Genomic DNA, 24,921 nt, shown 5'->3' with positions numbered 1-24,921 from the left:
GGCTTCATAGCAAAGTGGGTGAATACATATGCACGCACCACCTTTCCTTTATTTATATCTTTGAATATTTTTGAATAAGTCATTTTTTTTCATTTCACTTCACCAATTTGGACTATTTTGTGTGTGTCCATTACATGAAATCCAAATAAAAATCATTTTACATTACAGGTTGTAATGCAACAAAATAGGAAAAATGCCAATGGGGATGAATACTTTTGCAAGGCACTGTACATGCCATATCCCCCAAACTGTGCTCTTTTTCACCAAAGTACCCTTCTAATGTTAGTGTTTGCTGGTTAAATACCTGAACTGAAAGATATGCTTTGTCTTTTTGCACAATATATGGTGCAGAAACAATGTATTTGCATTTTTCACATGAATGATTATATAGAATTCCATGGACTGTGAATAGGCCTACATGTAATGGTCTTTATTTGTATATTTTTGGTTATGAATTTAAATGTCTAGTTCTCAGTATCCAGTATCACTGAAAATCATGTAAGAAGAATATTAAGGAAGACAAGAAATAGGAACTGGGTTTTTTTCAGAGTTTATTTGTAGTACCAATAAACTTTGGTAATTTAGCAAATTGTAGCAATAAAAATGCAAATCTCGACAAGGTCTCGGTGAGCTCGTGACAAATAAATAGCACAGTGATACTAATTTACAGCCTAATTTTCACAACAAAAAAATACTACTATAAATGTCATAATCAAAGGACTTGGAAATGAATTATAATGCTTCTTCTTCTCACTACGTTACACTGGGATCTTTGCCTTTTTTAAATAAAGCTTTTCCATTTTTGAAGTACACACTTAGCATGTTGTCCTTTAATAAATAGATTGTTGTCCATTTCAACATGCAAAACTGCTTGGTTTTTGAGAATGTTCCACATATATTATATACAAACAAACACACAAACAAAACAAAATATGTTTTTAATCCTCTACGTCGTTCACAAACTCTCCTTAATATCACACATCCAAGAAGCTTAACGGCTAAACGTATATTATCAAAAATTATTTATGCTTGTTGTTGTAGTGTTGATAAAGAAACATGAACAACATCTACCAACTTTGTACATCGCAATATACCAATTTGGTCTTGTACATTGTTTTTTTTAGTGTATGCTTTTAGGAAAGGTTCACTTGGACACATGCTCAGAGAAGGTTCCCTGTGATAAAGCTTGGACACAGAGCTGGATGACTCTTTACTCCTCTACTGGTTTACTGACGTTTCAAAATCAGTGACTTGGACTATAACACATACACATTTTCCCCTTTAGAATTCAGGTCAAACAAATATTCCCATTTCCTTATATATATACAAATGCGGACTTAAATAAGTCTTTTTCTGAGCATAGAGCAATGACATTCGTTTTTACAAACATCCCGCAGAAATCACTCCAATACCTTTAACCATGTTGTAGTTTAAACTCCCACTGCTTCTCCAATAGAAGGGGGAAAGAAAAAGTGTCCAATTATGTCTTCAAGTTTGTCCTGCTCTCTTAGTTCCTGGCTACAAGCCAGTGGAGGTTATTGTTTATTTGCATGGTAGCTTTCCGTTTTTCCCCTTCTGTTATTTTCTTGAGGCTAAAACCTTGTTTTATGGCTGTACAGTTGTGTACTGAGTATCCCCTCACCCGCCCCCCCTCCCTCCCTCTCTCCATCCCCAACCCCCCTTCGGTTCGGGGTCGACTTTCAGGAGGCAAAGTAGGAGCTCTGCATGGAGTAGAGACGGTCGATGGGGTTCCCCACCCGCACCTGCAGGGAGCCAATGTCGGACGCCGCCATGAAGCAGTCGCTGAGGCTGGTGAGGGACGTGTCGCTGTCGATGTCGTGGAAAATGGAGTCGTTTCCTGTTTGAGAAGACAAACAGAGCTATGAGTACGGCTATGTGAACTAGTTGCTCAAATAAATAAACAGACAGGGGGAGGGAGCTGTTTACACAGAAAAACAAAACTGATAAAGAACACTCCCAAAAGCCCCCCAACCCCACAAAAAAACACAGTTAATGTTTGTGGTTTGGCCATGGCAATAACGCTAAATCAGCTGGGATGAACGTTCTCTGTTAATGGGGAGTGTGTGGGCTGAAATCTCTGATTGCACCTATTGCCACCTGAATCAAAGTGCTTCCAAAGCCTCAATAAAGATGGCACAGAACAGAAAATAATGAGTGTTACGGGTACACTGTGGGAACAGAACCAGAGAGTGTGTGTGTGTGTGTGCGCGTGCGTGCGTGCATGGTGTGTGTGTTCTTTCTCAGTCCATGGCACCAGTGTTTAATTGCAGCGACGAGGAGTCTTTTCTCCTGGGCGTTGCTGGCTTTATTGGGCGCTTTGGATCTAAATGACACCGTTACATCAGGAGAGAGACAGCTTGATGGCCCATACATTTTTAATCAGACACACACATTATTGGTTAGCCATCGCAGCAATAAAACCAGTACGAGTGTGTGTGTGTGTGTGTGTGTGTGTGTGGGGGGGATATGGGTCGTAAGAACCAAGGGTTTTTGTGAAGGATGACATCATTTGGGTGAGTGTTAGGAGAGGCGACAGTGGTGATGGTTTGGACAAAGCTGTAGCCTGAAGACCATCCAAGAGCATTGGTATACAGGATACCAATTCACCAAACAGACAGGAATCTTTAGGCCAATTGTACAATATGCTACACACCTATACAACTACCTGATGTCAGGGGTGGAGGGGAATTATCTCACAGGGCACTGTGTATTCAGCCATGCTATGTTATTCTTAGTATACAGTGTGCCTACATGATTCATAATGTGACCAAGCTAATTAGACCACTGTGTGTGTGTGTGTGTGTGTGTTTGTGTGTGTGTGTGTGTACACTGTCTGTGTGACTTGACTCTGTGCCGCTGACCTCACCGTATGGGTTCATGTGGTCTCCGGGCATCTGTGGCGGGGTAAGTCCATGCTGGAAGGGGTCGGTGCTGTAGCCGTTCTGCTCCATAGCCACTAGCTGCTGCTGCTGAGGGGGGCCCAGTGGGGTGTAGGAACTGAGCAGACCCTCCATCCGACCTGACATCACTTCTGGAGGGGACAGAGACACACAGGTGAATGTGTGTGGAAACAGAATATCTCTTCTGTCCTTGACCTATTGACCTATTGACCTATTCTTACAACCTGCTCTCCAGTGATTTGATTTGATTTATTAGGATCCCCATGGCGACAGCTAGTCTTACTGGGGTCCGACATATAACGAAGAAGACACTACAGACAAAATACTTTACAATTTACATACAGTGCCTTCGGAAGGTATTCAGACCCCTTGACTTCTCCCACATTTTGTTAGGTTACAGCCATATTCTAAAACTGATTAAATTGTTCCAATTGGAAGGTGAAACTTCGCCCCAGTCTGAGGTCCTGAGCGCTCTGGAGCAGGTTTTCATTAAGGATCTCTCTGTACTTTGCTCCGTTCATCTTTGCCGCAATCCTGACTAGTCTCCCAGTCCCTGACGTTGAAAAACATCCCCACAGCATGATGCTGCCACCACCATGCTTCATCGTAGGGATGGCGCCAGGTTTCCTCCAGATGTAACGCTTGGCATTCAGGCCAAAAAGTTCAATCTTGGTTTCATCAGACCAGAGAATCATGTTTCTCATGGTCTGAGAGTCTTTAGGTGCCTTTTGGCAAACTCCAAGAGGGCTGTCATGTGCATTTTACTGAGGAGTGGCTTCAGTCTGGCCACTCTACTATAAAGGCCTGATTGGTGGAGTGCTGCAGAGATGGTTGTCCTTCTGGAAGGTTCTCCCATCTCCACAGAGGAGCTCTGGAGCTCTGTCAGAGTCACCATCGAGTTCTTGGTCACCTCCTTGACCAAGGCCCTTCTCCCCCGATTGCTCAGTTTGGGCAGGCGGGCAGCTCTAGGAAGAGTCTTGGTGGTTCCAAACTTCTTACATTTAAGAATGATGGAGGCCACTGTGTTCTTGGGGACCTTCATTGCTGCAGAGATTTTTTGGTACCCTTCCCCAGGTCTGTGCCTCGACACAATCCTGTCTCGGAGCTCTACGGACAATTCCTTCGACCTCATGGCTTGGTTTTTGCTCTGACATGCACTGTCAACTGTGGGACCTTATATATACTGGTGTGTGCCTTTCCAAATCATGTCCAATCAATTGAATTTACCACAGGTGGACTCCAATCAAGTTGTAGAAACATCTCAAGGATGATCAATGGAAACAGGATCCACCTGAGCTCAATTTCGAGTGTCATAGCAAAGGGTCTGAATACTTTTGTAAATAAGCTATTTCCATTTTTTATTTGTAATGCATTTGCAAAAATGTCTAAAAACCTGTTTTCGCTTTGTCATTATGGGGTATTGTGTGTAGATTGCTGAGGATTATTATTTTTTAATCCATTTTAGAATAAGGCTGTAACGTAACAAATGTGGAAAAAGTCAAGGGGTCTGAATACTTTCCGAAGGCACTGTAGATTTAAAAACACTAACATGTGTGTGTGTGTGTGTGTGAGGAGAAGTGCTTGTGTACGCAGTTTCCAAAGTTTTCCGTTTGGATTGAAAGGTTCTCAGTTCACACTAAATGCGCTTAGTCACAATTTCAACACGTATTAAAGTCCCAGAGCTCATTTTGTTAACTACACTGGGTGACTGAGGCGGTTATTAAAGTCCCATAGCTGATTTAGTTAACTACACTGGGTGACTGAGGTGGTTATAAACCCATGGTTATTAGATCACATTATTGACATGGCAGCCCATTCGCAAACGGCATGACTTGTACTTTCGGAGGCGCTGAGCACTTATCTACTCCGTCTCTCATATCCTGTCCTCGATAAAGCACCACAGCCGTGGGGAGCCGAGCTGATAACACCAACACACTACCTCACACTTGATAACCCCTGGCTTTGATTTGATTTGATTCTAATCAACGCTAACACCCAAATGACATCAGTTTTGCAACAATCTTTAAACATCTCAACAATATTCAATATCAAAAGGCGAAGGAATAAAAATCCAGAATATAAACAAAAAATTAGCACGGAATCAATACTAGGTTAAATATGGAGACAAAACACCTGGATGCTTCTTAGCACTTTCAGCGTCTACATTATTTAGCTTGTATTTGGGTGTTCCAAACAATTTTTATCCTAAAGCGCAAATGTACAAGTTGAATTATGTGTTGTATACTGCGACGCTATATACATATAGTTAAGCAATAAGGCCCTAGGAGGATATATACCTGGTTTATAATTAAGCAATAAGGCCCTAGGAGGATATATACCTGGTTTATAATTAAGCAATAAGGCCCTAGGAGGATATATACCTGGTTTATAATTAAGCAATAAGGCCCTAGGAGGATATATACCCGGTTTATAATTAAGCAATAAGGCCCTAGGAGGATATATACCCGGTTTATAATTAAGCAATAAGGCCCTAGGAGGATATATACCTGGTTTATAATTAAGCAATAAGGCCCTAGGAGGATATATACCTGGTTTATAATTAAGCAATAAGGCCCTAGGAGGATATATACCTGGTTTATAATTAAGCAATAAGGCCATAGGAGGATATATACCTGGTTTATAATTAAGCAATAAGGCCCTAGGAGGATATATACCTGGTTTATAATTAAGCAAAAAGGCCCTAGGAGGATATATACCCGGTTTATAATTAAGCAATTAAGCCAGAAGAGGAACCACCCGGTCTATAATAGTCTATAGATACTGCTACCCTTAATTCAAACAGTGAGTTTCTGTCACAAATCTGCTGGGTTGGGAGTTTGATACTGGGCAGTGACCTCACGCACGCACGCACGTACACGCACGCACACACGTACAAACCCACACACGCGCACGCGCACAGTAATATCGCAAACAGTGGTGGTAGTGGGAGCGGAAGGTGTACGGGTCAGGGCTCTGGGGGATATTGGATAGTGGGTAATAATAACACATCATGGGACTGAAGCCTGGCTTTGACCCCTGTCCTGTCTCACCCTGGTCAGGACCATTCACCACTGGAATGACCCCTGTCCTGTCTCACCCTGGTCAGAACCATTCACCACTGGAATGACCCCTGTCCTGTCTCACCCTGGTCAGGACCATTCACCACTGGAATGACCCCTGTCCTGTCTCACCCTGGTCAGAACCATTCACCACTGGAATGACCCCTGTCATGTCTCACCCTGGTCAGAACCATTCACCACTGGAATGACCCCTGTCCTGTCTCACCCTGGTCAGAACCATTCACCACTGGAATGACCCCTGTCATGTCTCACCCTGGTCAGAACCATTCACCACTGGAATGACCCCTGTCATGTCTCACCCTGGTCAGGGACATTTTAAAAGTGAAGTGAAGGGAGAATTGAGGTTGTCGGGTGGTCTATTGTGAGATCAGATTGGCTGTCTATGGATGGACGAATGGCTTCAGTTGAGAAGTGGTGTGACCTCTCTTAAAGCTGTTAGGCAGTATCTGTCAAGCGTCTCAGAGTAAGAGCGCTGATCTAGGGTCAGTTTTGCCTTTAAGATCATATTATATGGACAACGGGGACCTGTTCCTAGATCATCACTCCAACTCTGAGACGCTTGATACGGAGTCTCTCTGGCCTTGACTTGTGTGAGAGTTCTACTCAACTGTGACTTTGCTGATATTCTAGGAGTAGTCTAGTTCCAGTGAAGCCTCATCATAAGGTATTCTAGGAGTAGTCTAGTTCCAGTGAAGCCTCATCATAAGGTATTCTAGGAGTAGTCTAGTTCCAGTGAAGCCTCATTATAAGGTATTCTAGGAGTATTCTAGTTCCAGTGAAGCCTCATCATAAGGTATTCTAGGAGTAGTTTAGTTCCAGTGAAGTCTCATCATAAGGTATTCTAGGAGTAGTCTAGTTCCAGTGAAGCCTCATCATAAGGTATTCTAGGAGTAGTCTAGTTCCAGTGAAGCCTCATCATAAGGTATTCTAGGAGTAGTCTAGTTCCAGTGAAGCCTCATCATAAGATATTCTAGGAGTAGACTAGTTCCAGTGAAGCCTCATCATAAGGTCTTCTAGGAGTAGTCTAGTTCCAGTGAAGCCTCATAATAAGGTATTCTAGGAGTAGTCTAGTTCCAGTGAAGCCTCATCATAAGGTATTCTAGGAGTAGTCTAGTTCCAGTGAAGTCTCATCATAAGGTATTCTAGGAGTAGTCTAGTTCCAGTGAAGTCTCATCATAAGGTATTCTAGGAGTATTCCAGTTCCAGTGAAGCCTCATAATAAGGTATTCTAGGAGTAGTCTAGTTCCAGTGAAGCCTCATCATAAGGTATTCTAGGAGTAGTCTAGTTCCAGTGAAGCCTCATCATAAGGTATTCTAGGAGTATTCCAGTTCCAGTGAAGCCTCATCATAAGGTATTCTAGGAGTAGTCTAGTTCCAGTGAAGCCTCATCATAAGGTATTCTAGGAGTAGTCTAGTTCCAGTAAAGTCTCATCATAAGGTATTCTAGGAGTAGTCTAGTTCCAGTGAAGCCTCATCATAAGGTATTCTAGGAGTATTCCAGTTCCAGTGAAGCCTCATCATAAGGTATTCTAGGAGTAGTCTAGTTCCAGTGAAGCCTCATTATAAGGTATTCTAGGAGTATTCTAGTTCCAGTGAAGCCTCATCATAAGGTATTCTAGGAGTAGTTTAGTTCCAGTGAAGTCTCATCATAAGGTATTCTAGGAGTAGTCTAGTTCCAGTGAAGCCTCATCATAAGGTATTCTAGGAGTAGTCTAGTTCCAGTGAAGCCTCATCATAAGGTATTCTAGGAGTAGTCTAGTTCCAGTGAAGCCTCATCATAAGATATTCTAGGAGTAGACTAGTTCCAGTGAAGCCTCATCATAAGGTCTTCTAGGAGTAGTCTAGTTCCAGTGAAGCCTCATAATAAGGTATTCTAGGAGTAGTCTAGTTCCAGTGAAGCCTCATCATAAGGTATTCTAGGAGTAGTCTAGTTCCAGTGAAGTCTCATCATAAGGTATTCTAGGAGTAGTCTAGTTCCAGTGAAGTCTCATCATAAGGTATTCTAGGAGTATTCCAGTTCCAGTGAAGCCTCATAATAAGGTATTCTAGGAGTAGTCTAGTTCCAGTGAAGCCTCATCATAAGGTATTCTAGGAGTAGTCTAGTTCCAGTGAAGCCTCATCATAAGGTATTCTAGGAGTATTCCAGTTCCAGTGAAGCCTCATCATAAGGTATTCTAGGAGTAGTCTAGTTCCAGTGAAGCCTCATCATAAGGTATTCTAGGAGTAGTCTAGTTCCAGTAAAGTCTCATCATAAGGTATTCTAGGAGTATTCCAGTTCCAGTGAAGCCTCATCATAAGGTATTCTAGGAGTAGACTAGTTCCAGTGAAGCCTCATCATAAGGTATTCTAGGAGTAGTCTAGTTCCAGTAAAGTCTCATCATAAGGTATTCTAGGAGTAGTCTAGTTCCAGTGAAGCCTCATCATAAGGTATTCTAGGAGTAGTTTAGTTCCAGTGAAGTCTCATCATAAGGTATTCTAGGAGTAGTCTAGTTCAAGTGAAGCCTCATTATAAGGTATTCTAGGAGTAGTCTAGTTCCAGTGAAGCCTCATCATAAGGTATTCTAGGAGTAGTCTAGTTCCAGTGAAGCCTCATCATAAGGTATTCTAGGAGTATTCCTGTTCCAGTGAAGCCTCATAATAAGGTATTCTAGGAGTAGTCTAGTTCCAGTGAAGCCTCATTATAAGGTATTCTAGGAGTAGTCTAGTTCCAGTGAAGTCTCATCATAAGTTATTCTAGGAGTAGTCTAGTTCCAGTGAAGCCTCATCATAAGGTATTCTAGGAGTAGTCTAGTTCCAGTGAAGCCTCATCATAAGGTATTCTAGGAGTAGTGTAGTTCCAGTGAAGCCTCATCATAAGGTATTCTAGGAGTAGTCTAGTTCCAGTGAAGTCTCATCATAAGGTATTCTAGGAGTATTCCAGTTCCAGTGAAGCCTCATAATAAGGTATTCTAGGAGTAGTCTAGTTCCAGTGAAGCCTCATCATAAGGTATTCTAGGAGTAGTCTAGTTCCAGTGAAGTCTCATCATAAGGTATTCTAGGAGTAGTCTAGTTCCAGTGAAGCCTCATCATAAGGTATTCTAGGAGTAGTCTAGTTCCAGTGAAGTCTCATCATAAGGTATTCTAGGAGTAGTCTAGTGCCAGTGAAGCCTCATCATAAGGTATTCTAGGAGTAGTCTAGTTCCAGTGAAGTCTCATCATAAGGTATTCTAGGAGTAGTCTAGTTCCAGTGAAGCCTCATCATAAGGTATTCTAGGAGTATTCCAGTTCCAGTGAAGCCTCATCATAAGGTATTCTAGGAGTAGTCTAGTTCCAGTGAAGCCTCATCATAAGGTATTCTAGGAGTAGTCTAGTTCCAGTGAAGCCTCATCATAAGGTATTCTAGGAGTAGTCTAGTTCCAGTGAAGTCTCATCATAAGGTATTCTAGGAGTAGTCTAGTTCCAGTGAAGCCTCATCATAAGGTATTCTAGGAGTATTCCAGTTCCAGTGAAGCCTCATCATAAGGTATTCTAGGAGTAGTCTAGTTCCAGTGAAGCCTCATCATAAGGTATTGTAGGAGTAGTCTAGTTCCAGTGAAGCCTCATCATAAGGTATTCTAGGAGTAGTCTAGTTCCAGTGAAGCCTCATCATAAGGCAGAAGACCTGCCCAGCCAGTTCCCCTCTTGAGCACACACACAAAACACAGAAAACACACACACACACACACACATATGCAACCACACGTGCACACGCATGCGCACACACACACAAAACACACACACACACACACACACACACACCATAGACACAACTAGAGCAGCCTACCTTGGCCTAGCCTTTGGGAGTTCTGCTGCTCCTGTTGTTGTTGTTGCCTTCGGGCTAGCTTCTTCATCTACAAATAAAACACAATGCTGGTTAGTAACAGACGCAAACGTTTGACCAACATGTATAGACAATATGGTTCATATTTCAGTGAATCTTAGCCTGCGTCCCAAATGGCACCCTATTCCCTATATAGAGCACTACTTTTGACCAGAGCCCTTTTGGGGGCCATATAGTTCACTGTGTAGAGAAATAGCTAGTGCCACATGGGGACCCCGAATAGGGTACCATCAAAGTGCTCTAAAAACCATGATCATTGCAACTTGACTGTTGAAATGTTGGTTTATTAAAGTGATCGCATTGGAGCCGTTAGAGTGTATTTTTTTTCCCTTAGATATCGTTCAGTAAATCTCACCTTGGCTCTCTGGTTCTGGAACCAGACCTGGACAACACGGACACTCAGGCCTGTCTCTGCCGCCAGCGTCTCTCTAACCTGGGAGGGGGGGGGGGTCAAAACAGACACGTTTAAAACCCCCCTCTTGTAACGCATGCTTATACAGGGAGTCAGAGGTAGCAGAAAGTATTTAAAATACAGTATACTTTTTGATGGTCGATAAAATTATGTGTCTGAATATACTTGTTTAAATTGTTAATGACATTTTATTTCGATATTTAAGTAGTAATATCTTAGTAGTATCTTCTAGAAGTGGTAGACACATTGTTATTTGGTAAGACACAATAATAGTAGCAGGAAAAGCCTAAATTGAGATGGGGCTCTAAAGTTCATGGTTGTTTAAGACACAGTATTAAATTCAGTTCAATTTAATCTATTCCTGACCAACATGGCTGCCATTATTGGAACATACTAGAGCTATGGAGGTCTATGACATCATCTCCTCTAGTAAATTATAGGATCTGTATGGTTTCGTCAGACGGTAAGGCAGAGTGGTCACCTTCCGGCAGGGTTTGGAGGACACCTCGAAGGACGCCTTGAAGGCTCTCCTCTGCTGGGTGGTCAGGATGGTGCGCGGCCGTTTGGGCCGGCGAGGGTCTTTCCCGTCGTCACTGCCCTTCCCCTGGCTGCCAGAGCCCTTCTCAGGCTTCCCGTCCAGCTCCTCAGCTTCACTCTTCTCTGCAAAAGGAAATACAACCAAAAAAGCATTGTCATTTGAAACATTGTTGAACAGGTTTTCTAAACGCAACACAAATGACGACTAACCCTTGACTACTACATCCAGCAGCAGATTTTTCTTTAAAATAAATGTGCAGAGGATACTGTTATAGAACCGTATGGGAAATAATCAATATTGATATACTCTGCATTGATAGGCATGGGTGAGCTTGTCTACAGTTGTCTGGTGATTTAAGTCTTGCCTTCTTTGGATAAAAACGAAGACAACAGTCATCTGGACATTGTGTGTTTCAGTGGAGTTCTAGCAGATGTTGTTGACAGAACTGAAACAGCATTGCCGTTTCTTTGACCGCTCTCCACTGTTTCAAATTACCCGTATCCACACTAGAGTATATAATGGAAGATCGTCTGTTCAATGGATCCCCTATGACTCATCATTTCCAGAACTTCCTTATTGTTATTAGTCAACTCTCAACTTCTTCCATTTAGCCAAATGTTTAACTCCGATCATGTATTTAATATCAATTACCTTAATTGTTGATTAAACACACACATTCACAATACTTTAAAATTAAGCTCCCTGGTTTTAATAATATCTGTATCCCAAATGGCATCTTATTTCCTATATAGTGCACTACTTTTGACCAAGTGCCCATCTCTTCAACAGTTCCATACAGTAGTTGAAGTCATGGGATCGATGTCATCATCACTGTATAAAAGCAGAATAGATACAGTTTGTGAGGATACCGTGCAGAAAATGTGTATCTTAACCATATGGTGCTACTAACCATACTGGTTTGGCAAGCTGCATCATTATTTTGAAAAAGCAAGAACCAGAGGAACAGATAGGAGGGGAAGCTCGCACGTCTGTGGAACAGGACCACAGCACCACTGTCTGTGGAACAGGACCACAGCGCCACTGTCTGTGGAACAGGACCACAGCACCACTGTTTGTGGAACAGGACCACAGCACCACTGTCTGTGGAACAGGACCACAGCACCACTGTCTGTGGAACAGGACCACAGCACCACTGTCTGTGGAACAGGACCACAGCACCACTGTCTGTGGAACAGGACCACAGCACCACTGTCTGTGGAACAGGGGCACAGCACCACTGTCTGTGGAACAGGGGCACAGCACCACTGTCTGTGGAACAGGGGCACAGCACCACTGTCTGTGGAACAGGGGCACAGCACCACTGTCTGTGGAACAGGACCACAGCACCACTGTCTGTGGAACAGGACCACAGCACCACTGTCTGTGGAACAGGACCACAGCACCACTGTCTGTGGAACAGGACCACAGCACCACTGTCTGTGGAACAGGACCACAGTACCACTGTCTGTGGAACAGGACCACAGCACCACTGTCTGTGGAACAGGGGCACAGCACCACTGTCTGTGGAACAGGACCACAGCACCACTGTCTGTGGAACAGGGGCACAGCACCACTGTCTGTGGAACAGGGGCACAGCACCACTGTCTGTGGAACAGGACCACATCACCACTGTCTGTGGAACAGGGGCACAGCACCACTGTCTGTGGAACAGGGGCACAGCACCACTGTCTGTGGAACAGGACCACAGCACCACTGTCTGTGGAACAGGACCACAGCACCACTGTCTGTGGAACAGGACCACAGCACCACTGTCTGTGGAACAGGACCACAGCACCACTGTCTGTGGAACAGGGGCACAGCACCACTGTCTGTGGAACAGGACCACAGCACCACTGTCTGTGGAACAGGACCACAGCACCACTGTCTGTGGAACAGGACCACAGCACCACTGTCTGTGGAACAGGACCACAGCACCACTGTCTGTGGAACAGGACCACAGCACCACTGTCTGTGGAACAGGACCACAGCACCACTGTCTGTGGAACAGGGGCACAGCACCACTGTCTGTGGAACAGGGGCACAGCACCACTGTCTGTGGAACAGGGGCACAGCACCACTGTCTGTGGAACAGGGGCACAGCACCACTGTCTGTGGAACAGGACCACAGCACCACTGTCTGTGGAACAGGACCACAGCACCACTGTCTGTGGAACAGGACCACAGCACCACTGTCTGTGGAACAGGGGCACAGCACCACTGTCTGTGGAACAGGGGCACAGCACCACTGTCTGTGGAACAGGACCACAGCACCACTGTCTGTGGAACAGGACCACAGCACCACTGTCTGTGGAACAGGGGCACAGCACCACTGTCTGTGGAACAGGACCACAGCACCACTGTCTGTGGAACAGGACCACAGCACCACTGTCTGTGGAACAGGACCACAGCACCACTGTCTGTGGAACAGGACCACAGCACCACTGTCTGTGGAACAGGACCACAGCACCACTGTCTGTGGAACAGGACCACAGCACCACTGTCTGTGGAACAGGACCACAGCACCACAGAAACATCAATTTCATCATATCGAGGGAAAATAGACTTAGTTATAAACTCTCTCTCTCTCTCTAGCACTTCCTCGGGTAGCACTTAATACTACCTCGGTAGCACGTAATACTACTTAAAATACTTCCTCAGTACATTTACGTCATTTAGCAGACGCTCTTATCCAGAGCAACTTAGTGAGTGCATACATTTTTTATTATTTTTATGTTTTATACTGGCCCCCCCGTGGGAATTGAACCCACAACCTTGGCGTTGCAAACGCCATGCTCTACCAACTGAGCCAAATCCCTGCAGGCCATTCCCTCCCCTACCCTGGGCCAATTGTGCGCCGCCCCATGGGTCTCCCGGTCGCGGCCGGGATTCGAACCAGGATCTCTAGTGGCACAGCTAGCAACTGCGATGCAATGCCTTAGACCACTGCGCCACTCAATACCACTTAAAATACTTCCTCGGTAGAGGAACACAAAATCCCTACCTACACACATGACTAGGAGGAAAAATTAACAACCAAATGGACAGAAGGGAGGGACAGAGGAAAAATGTGTGTAAGGAGAGCTAAAATGTAAATGTAAAAATGAGAGTTGTCCTTGTATCTTTGCCTTTTACCTGAATCTGAGGCATCGGGGCTCATGGAGCTGAGCAGTTCCTTCTCCCGCTCGTAGTCGCTCTTGCAGAGCAGCTGGCCCTCCTTGAGGACAAACTCGTCTCCTTTGCACAGCTGCCTCTCGCACACGCAGCAGCAGAAACAGCCCAGGTGATACACGCTCTCCAGGGCACGCATCACAAACTCAGTGGGAGATATCTTCTCCAGGCACCCACTGCACTTGGTGGCAAACAGCCTGGGGAGACAAGAGTGGGAGGAGGATAGGTGGTGGTGAGACCAGAGTTGGGACAGATTGTTGGAGTAGTCTAGAATGTATTTGTGACGACCAAATGGTTGCAACAACTACAGATATATTGTTCTAAGCTGTACAATTATTTCTACTATTTACTGCATGTATAATGTCAATCATAAATGTCAGATTTTATACTTGTTCCTGTAGGATCTAAAATAAAAATTTAACTGAATTTGAACTAAATCAGCCAAACAAACATTGGACTAGTGTCAAAAAAAGGTTTAGTTAATTTCCCATTTAAAATTCAGTTAATAAAATCCCAGTGTGTTTGCTATGTGTGACAGAGTAGGACTGGGGCTCTGCCCCTCTACCCCCTGAGGCTGCGCTTGGCTAGCTGAGCAGGCTAGCCACTGCGACCCCTTAGCCTTTTGACACCCGCTCAACTGTAAAAGCGCAGCCGAACGCCCCCCGCAATGCTCCGCTTGAGACTGATTGTGGGCAGTCAGTGGTTGGGAAACGGGGAGGGCCTTCGGGGGGGTTTAGGGGGAAGCAGAGTGTTAAATGATTCGAGATGCTCCATTTGCATCGCAACAAGGCCAGCTCCCTGATGGGTGGGCAGCAGTAGCAGCATACCGCAATCCCCCCCACCACCACCACCACCACCACCACCACCACTTATGTTTGTTCTTTGAACCTTTGAAGTCTCAAAAAATGCCATCGTAGCAGGACAAAATATTTTCGGGTCATCATGTGTGAGTCCCAAATGGCACCCAATTTCCTACATAGTGCACTATGGGCCCTGGTCTAAAGTAGTGCACTGTATAGGGAATAGGGTGCCATTTGGGACGAACCACTGTATAGGGAATAGGGTGCCATTTGGGACGAACCACATACGATGACTCATAGGGAGGCGATGCCTCAAACCCAAATGTAGCAATACCCCTCCAGATACAACATGGTCTATAAAACATTTGAGCCTGAACAATGGTATAAACAGAATTAGATCTATAAAAGGACTTGTTACAGTTATAGTAGGACAAAGCTGCATTAGCTAGTGGGATAGTTGCTGGACAACCAGATAGCTGCAGCTCTTTCACAGCATGAGCCAGACAAGACCAGACAAGGGGAGCAGACTGCCATACACTTCCACACGGGACAGTCAACAGAGAGAAGACGTGACGGTGATGAACCACATAAATACCAGCGAGAAAAGAAAGAGGGATTGTCATGATGATAATGCCAGACGGACTAGCTGATTGAGGATCGATAAGCAAAAGCAGCACGTACGTTGCCGATCGCATGAGATGCCCATCATCGCCGTGGAAACGGGGCGTTCGCAGACGTTTCACCTGCTTATGTGCATCAGAGCTCAGATCTTTCCCAAAGTAGGGCAAATCCTAACTTCAGATTCAGGTGGTGATTCAGGAAGAGCAGATTGAAGATCAGGAACGTAACCTCTCACGACCTCTACAAGCCAGAATGTTGAGTACAATTATATTTTAACTTATCGGTTGTCCGTGCGGTTGGTCCTTTTTCGTGGTAGGAATGTGAGACAATACATCCACAGGAAAGTATAATTACATCAACTTTTGAAAGTGCTGGTAGTGCGTTCGGATATCTATCACCTGAAGCGCAGAACCATGTTGCTCGGCAGGTATGCATGCGTCTCGTGCATGCATTTTCATCTTTTGCGCATGCTTCAGTTGATAAAAATATGAACTCACTACCAACGCTTTGAAAAGTTGCTGTAATTATAGTTTCCTGTGGATATATTGTCTCACATTCCTATCGCCAAAAGGACCAACCACACGGGCAACTGGTAAAGTACGTTAAAATTGTATTAAACATTCTGACTTGTAGAGGTCGTGAGAGGAAACCTTCCTGATCCAAACGCTCATTTATGCCCGATGTTGAATCCAATGCAATTCAACGTCGGGTTTTCAGGCTAGGGACGGACGCAGCAGGCGTTGGGAAGAGCAGACTGAAGATACTAGGGACGGACGCAGCAGGCGTTGGGAAGAGCAGACTGAAGATCGTAGGGATGGATGCAGCAGGCGTTGGCAGAAACCGTTCAGTAATAATCTTTAATCTACGATCCGAGTTTGATGACACATCTGAAAAGCCAAAGTGCTCTATAGAACAGAAAGCATTAGGCCCACAATGGCCTGTGACTAGTACTGGCACTAATCTCTATTACATCTTGACAACCAATCATCTATAACATAAAAAAAATTAACAGGGATAAAATGATCCCATGTGCAAAACATTTGCACATGGGATCAAACAGTTATCAAACAGTTATCTATACAACCTGAACTATGGCACATCGGATCCCACTTCTGACACCAATTTGACACGTTGGAATAAAACTTCATAACACAAATAAAATATGGGGGTAAATGGTCCCCCTGTTTCCCACAAATAGTAGCATGTCTGGTACTACTAAGTCTACATTGAACTTAATTACATTTGATTTATTTAGCCAGGATAGTCCACTCAGTAACAATTGCCAGAGTCCTGGCTTCCATACATCTACAGAACATGCTGTTACCAGCCACCTCTCCCACAGGCAGCTGCTGCTCCATGCTGTCCCGAGTCCCAAACCAATTATCCTGCTTCATGAATATTACAGGCAGGTGCCCCAGCGAGGCCGGGGTGGGACAGGGCTGAGGGTGGATGCCCCATGGTGTGTGTGGATTACAACCGGCTCTGACGTCTGCCTCGTGGCGGCTCCTTCGTATGATAATGACCGCAGAGACTTTGTTTAATAACGCGCTCAGCATCTGTAATAATCACTGCCCCCAAATCACAGCACCTCAGGGCTGATGGATACGCCAAGGGTATGAGAGAGAGAGAGAGAGAGAGAGAGAGGGGGGGAGGTTGGAGAGAAGGGCTGGGAGAGATAAATAAAATACAAGAGAGGGAGAGAGAGGGTAATAAAGAGAGCTAGAGAACCTAATTAAAATGCTTTCTTCTACAGGTCATTCTAGGGCTGGGCGATATGGGCAAAATATCGGTTTGACGGTATTTGACGGTATTTGACGGTATTTGGCGGTATTTGACGGTATTTGGCGGTATTTGACGGTATTTGGCTGTATTTGACGGTATTTGGCGGTATTTGGCGGTATTTGACGGTATTTGGCGGTATTTGACGGTATTTGGCGGTATTTGGCAGTATTTGACGGTATTTGGCGGTATTTGACGGTATTTGGCGGTATTTGACGGTATTTGACGGTATTTTACGGTATTTGGCAGTATTTGACGGTATTTGACGGTATTTGATGTTTTTAAAAGTTCTAAATTTGCTTTATGAGTCGTGCGAGACCCTAGGGTGGCAACACACACACACTCTAAGTGATTTCAAATGTGTCTTTCTCCATTCTGATTGTTTTATACTGTTCAATTCAACTTAAACCCAAACATGATTTTCAGCATTTTCATACATTTCTGCATTTACTGCGTTTATTGCACTCATTTGAGATCATTTCCACACTGCCACGTAGGGCTGTAACGATATGGGCAAAACATTTACCAAATGTTGCAATTGCGATTTGACTTGTGATATAGAGCAAAACACTTGGGTGAACTGCTGGAATCATGGAAATAAAATGATTATTCTAATTCTATATTTAGAATATAATAGTGGGCACTTTGAATAGTGTTTGATATGACAACGAATTAAAATGCCAGGGAGGAGTTATTGTGACAGGGTAGGAACCAAAGTGTTTATAAGTGTTTCCTAGGGGACCCTATAATCTTTGGCTACATTGAATGTTCTCTCTTAGCTTCATAGCTAACATATTCTTGCTTCACGTATTACTCTTTGATTTAGAAGATACTGTTGCACAAACATGGTGATGTAGGTCTACACCATCCCTGGTATTATCAGGTTGTATAGCTAGCGTAGCTACGTTTGCTCTGACTCAGTACATTTATTAACTAGCTAGCGATTAGCATTAGCGGCTAACAATTAGAGGCTAACAATATTTAGGCTCAACTTGCTATGGAAAAAAAAAACTAGCTGTTTGCAGATGTAAGAAACACAAACTAATAGTGTAATTACAGAACACTAGTGGATTCGTATTAAGAAGCAAAGTGAAAACAGCGTCGTTTTCATCAACATTGTTGCATGTGCTGCATTGACCATGCAGACTGAACGCAAGTGTCTTGTGGTCGAGGAACAACAAATGCGCTCCTTGAGTGACAGGGGGCGGGGCTAGATCTGTGTGGAAAGCGGCATGGAGAGAGAGAGAGCGTAGAGAGATGACTCAAGTAGCGGAGTAAACTATAAAAATGGATGTTACACATGGTGTATCACATTTCACAAACCAAACATTCAAATACCGTTATAGAAGGTAAAGTAAAAAAACAAACCGGCCCGTGCATCAATACCGGTATATAGTCAAATACGGTATACTGCCCAGCCCTAGTTCATTCTCATAGCTTACAAATCTTCTCTTGACAAAGGCTTTACAAAGTATAGCCCTTAAGGATGGGACTATGTGTAACAGTGTTGCTTCCGTCCCTCTCCTCGCCCCTACCTGGGCTTGAACCAGGGGCCCTCTGCACACATCGACAACAGTCACCCTCGAAGCACCGTTACCCGTCGCTCCACAAAAGCCGCGGCCCTTGCAGAGCAAGGGAAACAAGTACTTCAAGGTCTCAGAGCGAGTGACGTCACCGATTGAAACGCTACTAGTGCGCACCGCTAACTAGCTAGCCATTTCACATCGGTTACATATGCATGCTGTCACAATCAGGCCAAAGTCATATCAGAATCCCAGTCAGCCAAATCAAATGGAATTAAAGGGTGAAAGGTTAGAACGGTGACTTCCATACAACTCAGGGAAGTGTTACAACTCCCCATCCGGATGGAATCAGTCTGGTTTCTATTCTATCATTCTATCAGTCTGCTTTCTATTCTATAATAATATAATAATAGGCCATTTAGCAGACGCTTTTATCCAAAGCGACTTACAGTCATGTGTGCATACATTTTTACGTATGGGTGGTCCCAGGGATCGAACCCACTACCCTGGCGTTACAAGCGCTGTGCTCTACCAATTGAGCTACAGAGGACCATTCTATCATTCTATCAGTCTGCTTTACATTCTATCATTCTATCAGTCTGCTTTCCATTCTATCATTCTATCAGTCTGCTTTCCATTCTCTCTCTTCTTCTCTTGTCCTTTTACCAAACTGGCTAATCTAATCTAATCTTGTAGGACATTATTTTCCCACTTCCTCTCTCTGTCACCTTGCATTATTACGGGGCCTGTAATTCCCATTTGTCCCTTGAGGAATCTTTCTGTCCGGCATTGTTCCGGAGTTTAATCCAGACTTTTGCCCCAGTGTTGGGGGCCCCTGAGCTCCATTCTCAACGGGGTCGGTTCGGAATATCCATGCGTGACGCTCCCGCTATGGCAACCGACCCACCCCACCCTCTCCAGGAGGGGCGCGGGGGCCCAAGAGGAGAGAGAGGTTCACTGAAGCTGGTAGGAGAAGTAAAGCTGAAGAACTGAAGAAGGGGAATGAACAGTGAACGCTGGACTGGGGTGTGTGTGTGTGTGTGTGTGTGTGTGTGTGTGTGTGTGTGTGTGTATAGATTGGGGGTTAAACCCACCTCTTCTCTGTGCATGGCCCCCTCACTCAGACTCCTGCTGCTAGTCACAATCAAACAGGGTCGGCTCTCCAAAACAGAGCCCTTTGAATGACACAAGCACTGCACTGTGGGGGAAGCTAATCCCACTTTAATACCTTTCCAAGTTTGGCCTCTGAAGGAATCGCGTCTTTGAGGGGGAGGGTGAGCCTGCCTTGTCTGTATGAGCGAGGAGGGGGCTCGGGCTGACGTAAAAGGGAAGTTGGTTGCATCTCCCTCACACAGAGCTGGTCTAATGACTCTGCAGAGGCTCCTACATTAACCCAGAGCTGGTCTAATGACTCTGCAGAGGCTCCTAGCTCACATTCATGATGCAGTGAAGGTGACCTATCAGAAGTCGAGCTTAATTATGGGTTGTTGGTTGTCAAGTCAATTATACCATTCCAATTTCAAGTCTATATTTCTCAAAAATATGAAGTTATTTCAGAGTTTTGGGGACAGTTAGCTGGCTAACTCATTGAGCCTGCTTTCTGGAACATGTAGTAAAGGGATACAATCAACCTTTTGAATCACTGGAACTGGCTCACAATATAACAGTACTGTATATACAGCATACAAGTACTGACCAGGACACACAGTGATGGTGGTGACTAAAGTATTGACCAGGACACACAGTGATGGTGACTAAAGTATTGACCAGGACACATAGTGATGGTGACTAAAGTATTGACCAGGACACACAGTGATGGTGGTGACTAAAGTATTGACCAGGACACACAGTGATGGTGACTAAAGTATTGACCAGGACACACAGTGATGGTGGTGACTAAAGTATTGACCAGGACACACAGTGATGATGGTGACTAAAGTATTGACCAGGACACACAGTGATGATGACTAAAGTACTGACCAGGACACACAGTGATGGTGACTAAAGTATTGACCAGGACACACAGTGATGGTGACTAAAGTATTGACCAGGACACACAGTGATGGTGACTAAAGTATTAACCAGGACACACAAGTCAACATAGGTCCTGTTAGTTGTTCGTCTGATGTCTGTGTGTTTGTTTGTGTCCAGGATTGATATAGATCCTTATCCATCCTCCAACCAACCCACCCACCCACCCACCCACACGATTTCACTGATATTAAATCCCCATCGCTTGTTTCTGAAGCAAGTTGAGTGCCATAACTAGGCTTCATTTTGATGAAGTTAGAGGCATAACATTGTCGTGTTTGCTCGGCTAACACACACACACACACACACACACACACACACACACACACATTAGATATTTGGCTTGAGAATTGGTCTCGGTAGCCTCCCACCACCAGGTTTGCCCCAACGTCCCAGCAGCATCAATATTGACACAGGACGCTACCCAGCCCCTTCTCTCTCTACACGAGGAGTCTGGCTGTCTCTAGTCAGTCTCTGTTTGGGAATGGAGAGTTAATCCCCAAGGATGGCCGACAACAGACTCCCCTCTGAGATCATTGCTTTCTCTCTGGCTTTTCATCTCAACGTTTAATCTCCCTCTCTCTCTTTCTCTCTCGGTCTGTCTCTTTCTCAATCACTCTCTCTCTTTCACTCTGTTTCTCTCTCTCTCTCTCTCTCTCTCTCTCTCTCTCTCTCGTTTATTTGTGTGCCTTTTTCTCTCAAGATTGAAGACCTTAGGAATTAAATAGTCATGATTTGTTTTGGTGTTAAGGGTTAAGAATGGCCTTCTCAAAACCAGCATAAGTATATAAATACATATATCATGGTTCAAACTTTCTCATCAAGTAAAGATATAAGATGTAACTTAATGCATAACCAATATTATTATTATTATTATTATTATTATTATTATTATTATTATTATTATTATTATTATTATTATTATATATTAAATATGTATTATTAAGAAAGTGTCAGACTACCTATGATGGGTCCTCATGCAGGTTATGGGTGGCTATGCAAGGTCCTAACGTGACCGTACGAACGAACGGCTATAGAATGTTATGGATGGCAATACAGTATCTGTGAATGCTCCATTTCTGAAGGCATGTCCAGTTGACTACTGAGATCTCTCTGATTCTCCTGTAGGCTCCATCTGGAGACAGACAGCAGACAGCACTGTCTTACCGCAGAGAAAGAGGAAAGAGAGAAAAAACCAAGGCTGCGTCCCAAATAGCACCCTATTGCCTATAGACACTACCTTTGGCCAGGGCCCATAGAGCTCTGGTCAAAATGTGTCAACTTTATAGGTAACAGGGTGCCATTTGGGACGCAAGCCATGAGAGGTCAGTGGACCATTATGTTGACAAGTCAAAATATGAGAGAAAGCCAGCAGACAGTGGCTGCACTCTGTTATGGTCATCATTGGTAGAGGGACACCTTTCTAGTGGTCTTGCTGACGCTAACTAAAACGTATTTGATAAGCAGATGCTGTCCGTGTTGAGTGAGTGATTTTCAGTGCAATTATTTTTTGTTAACCCTTCTCAACAATTCTTTTCCCCCACTCTTTTCAATGTCTCTTTGATGCTATAATGAACTCCGAGGCCTGCTCCCAGGGGGCAACAGCAGACTCTGAGGCCTGCTCCCAGGGTGCAACAGCAGACTCCGAGGCCTGCTCCCAGGGTGCAACAGCAGACTGGGGGAAACGGGAACCTTTTCCGACCGCTCCCTCCACATCCACCTAATGAGTGAACATGTGTGCACTACAAAGTGGCCAAGGTTGTCATTAAATGCTGCAGTAGCTTCAAATGGGGTTTTCTTTTAGATCTGGGATATTACTGGACCAAGATGGTTCTTTATGGAAAATGCTGCATTGCGGTCGTCCGTATGGACGGCTTTGACAAATACAAGACGGGCAACAGATTTTTCCACTGCTGTCAAACAGCAGCGCCCTTATCAAAGGATCCTTCAGATATGCCACATCCCAATCCAGTCCTCTCATGTGTGTATGAGACAACACAGTCTACTGGAAATGTTCAAACCAGGTTACACAGACAGTTCTCTTGTAAACTTCTGCAGTTCAGGAAGATGAAAAGTTGGAACTTTATGAACCAAAGATCATTCGGTCATGTATAGAAGGGCTGGATTGATCTTCAAGAACACCTTGAGTGGACGGATCTCAATGTTCCTGTTTGATCATTCCTCCTGGATGGATCTCAATGTTCCTGTTTGATCATTCCTCCTGGACAGATCTCAATGTTCCCATTTGACCATTCCTCCTGGACAGATCTCAATGTTCACGTTTGACCATTCCTCCTGGACAGATCTCAATGTTCCTGTTTGATCATTCCTCCTGGACAGATCTCAATGTTCCCGTTTGACAATTCCTCCTGGACGGATCTCAATGTTCCCGTTTGACCGTTTCTCCTGCATTCTGGAGGACTCACATCAACGAACAACAACAATGAAAATGTTCTCTTTCTCAGTGAGGTTTTCAGACATTGGCGAAACAGATCAAAGAAAAAGGGTAGTTGGTCCCTGAAGGGACTTTACAAAAAGCTCACAGTTACAATTCACTCTCAATTTAAATCCACTCTTATTGCAAATTCAGAAATGATCTCACAATTAGAGTGAGTAAAAGGGTAACTACTATAGAGTTAGGAGCACCGTAGCTTAGCATCCGTATCACAGGTCAGCACCTAGCTATAATTACTAACTGCAGGGACAAATTAACCAAATCAAAAAGATGCCTTCACTTCGGTCCCCGGGGACGGCTTGAGCGAGCGGTTAAATCACCGCCTAGTTCTCAGTGCATTAGCATGCTAATGGTCTTTACATTGAGCTCCTTTGTTTTTTAATTAAGCTCCCAGCAGGTATGGGAGGGAGAGGGAGAGCGAGAGAGAGAGAGAGAGAGAGAGAGAGAGAGAGAGAGAGAGAGAGAGAGAGAGAGAGAGAGAGAGAGAGAGAGAGAGAGAGAGAGAGAGAGAGAGAGAGAGAGAGAAAGACAGAGAATAGAGAGATAGAATGAAGGAGAGAGGGAGGGAGGGGTGCGATCCAGATCTTCAGGGTGCTCTAAGTATCATTAGAATTCAGCCATTCCTGCCCCATCTATGAGAATGTCCCAGGTACACTAATACCTGCCCCGTCTATGAGAATGTCCCAGGTACACTAATACAATGACTTCTAGGAACTGCATCATACACACACATACAACTTCAACAAAATACAAACTATAGTGTCTTACATAGGCCTAAGGAGGCAACAAGGCCTAAGGAGGCAACAAGGCCTAAGGAGGCAACAAGGCCTAAGGAGGCAACAAGGCCTAAGGAGGCAACAAGGCCTAAGGATGCAACAAGGCCTAAGGAGGCAACAAGGCCTAAGGATGCAACAAGGCCTAAGGATGCAACAAGGCCCTAAGGATGCAACAAAGCCTAAGGATGCAACAAGGCCTAAGGAGGCAACAAGGCCTAAGGATGCAACAAGGCCTAAGGATGCAACAAGGCCTAAGGATGCAACAAGGCCTAAGGATGCAACAAGGCCTAAGGATGCAACAAGGCCTAAGGATGCAACAAGGCCTAAGGATGCAACAAGGCCTAAGGATGCAACAAGGCCTAAGGATGCAACAAGGCCTAACGAGGCAACAAGGCCTAAGGATGCAACAAGGCCTAAGGATGCAACATGTACCAGGACGAGCATCATATAACCAAGCCACAGAGACACCACAGAGCCACCACAGAGCCACAGAGCCACCACAGAACAACCACCAAACCACAGAGCCACCACAGAGCCACCACAGAGCCACCACAGAGCCACCACAGAGCCACCACAGAGCCACCACAGAGCCACCACAGAGCCATCACAGAGCCACCACAGAGCCACAGAGACACCACAGAGCCACAGAGACACCACAGAGCCACAGAGACACCACCAAGCCACAGAGCCACCACAGAGCCACCACAGAGCCACCACCAAGCCACAGAGCCACCACAGAGCCACCACAGAGCCACCACCAAGCCACAGAGCAACCACAGAGCCACCACCAAGCCACAGAGCCACCACAGAGCCACCACCAAGCTACAGAGCCACCACAGAGCCACCACAGAGCCACCACCAAGCCACAGAGCCACCACAGAGCCACAGAGACACCACAGAGCCACCACCAAGCCACAGAGACACCACCAAGCCACAGAGCCACCACCAAGCCACAGAG

The 24,921-nt window shown here is 44.8% G+C and overlaps 1 protein-coding gene across 2 annotated transcripts in view; it reads right to left on the bottom strand.

Moving 5' to 3' along the window:
* Window positions 1-1,669: 1,669 nt before the first annotated feature.
* Window positions 1,670-24,921, bottom strand: part of LOC121581925 (LIM homeobox transcription factor 1-beta-like) — a 102,663-nt gene continuing 79,411 nt past the window's right edge. Inside the window, exons 3-8 of one of the 2 annotated variants that reach the window (XM_041897330.1) lie at window positions 13,943-14,175; window positions 10,754-10,932; window positions 10,216-10,293; window positions 9,804-9,870; window positions 2,888-3,052; window positions 1,670-1,858 (exon numbers count right to left, since the gene is read on the bottom strand). In XM_041897330.1, coding sequence (XP_041753264.1) covers window positions 1,701-1,858; window positions 2,888-3,052; window positions 9,804-9,870; window positions 10,216-10,293; window positions 10,754-10,932; window positions 13,943-14,175 — 880 coding nt within the window. In that variant the 3' untranslated portion in view covers window positions 1,670-1,700. The remainder of the gene's footprint in view (window positions 1,859-2,887; window positions 3,053-9,803; window positions 9,871-10,215; window positions 10,294-10,753; window positions 10,933-13,942; window positions 14,176-24,921) is intronic. The other variant, XM_041897331.1, reaches the window with a different exon arrangement.

Source organism: Coregonus clupeaformis, chromosome 15 (assembly GCF_020615455.1).
Source record: "Coregonus clupeaformis isolate EN_2021a chromosome 15, ASM2061545v1, whole genome shotgun sequence".
In the NCBI taxonomy this organism is placed as follows: domain Eukaryota; kingdom Metazoa; phylum Chordata; class Actinopteri; order Salmoniformes; family Salmonidae; genus Coregonus; species Coregonus clupeaformis.
The sequence above is the reverse complement of the archived record's forward strand: the minus strand, read 5'-3'. Positions and strand labels throughout refer to the sequence as shown.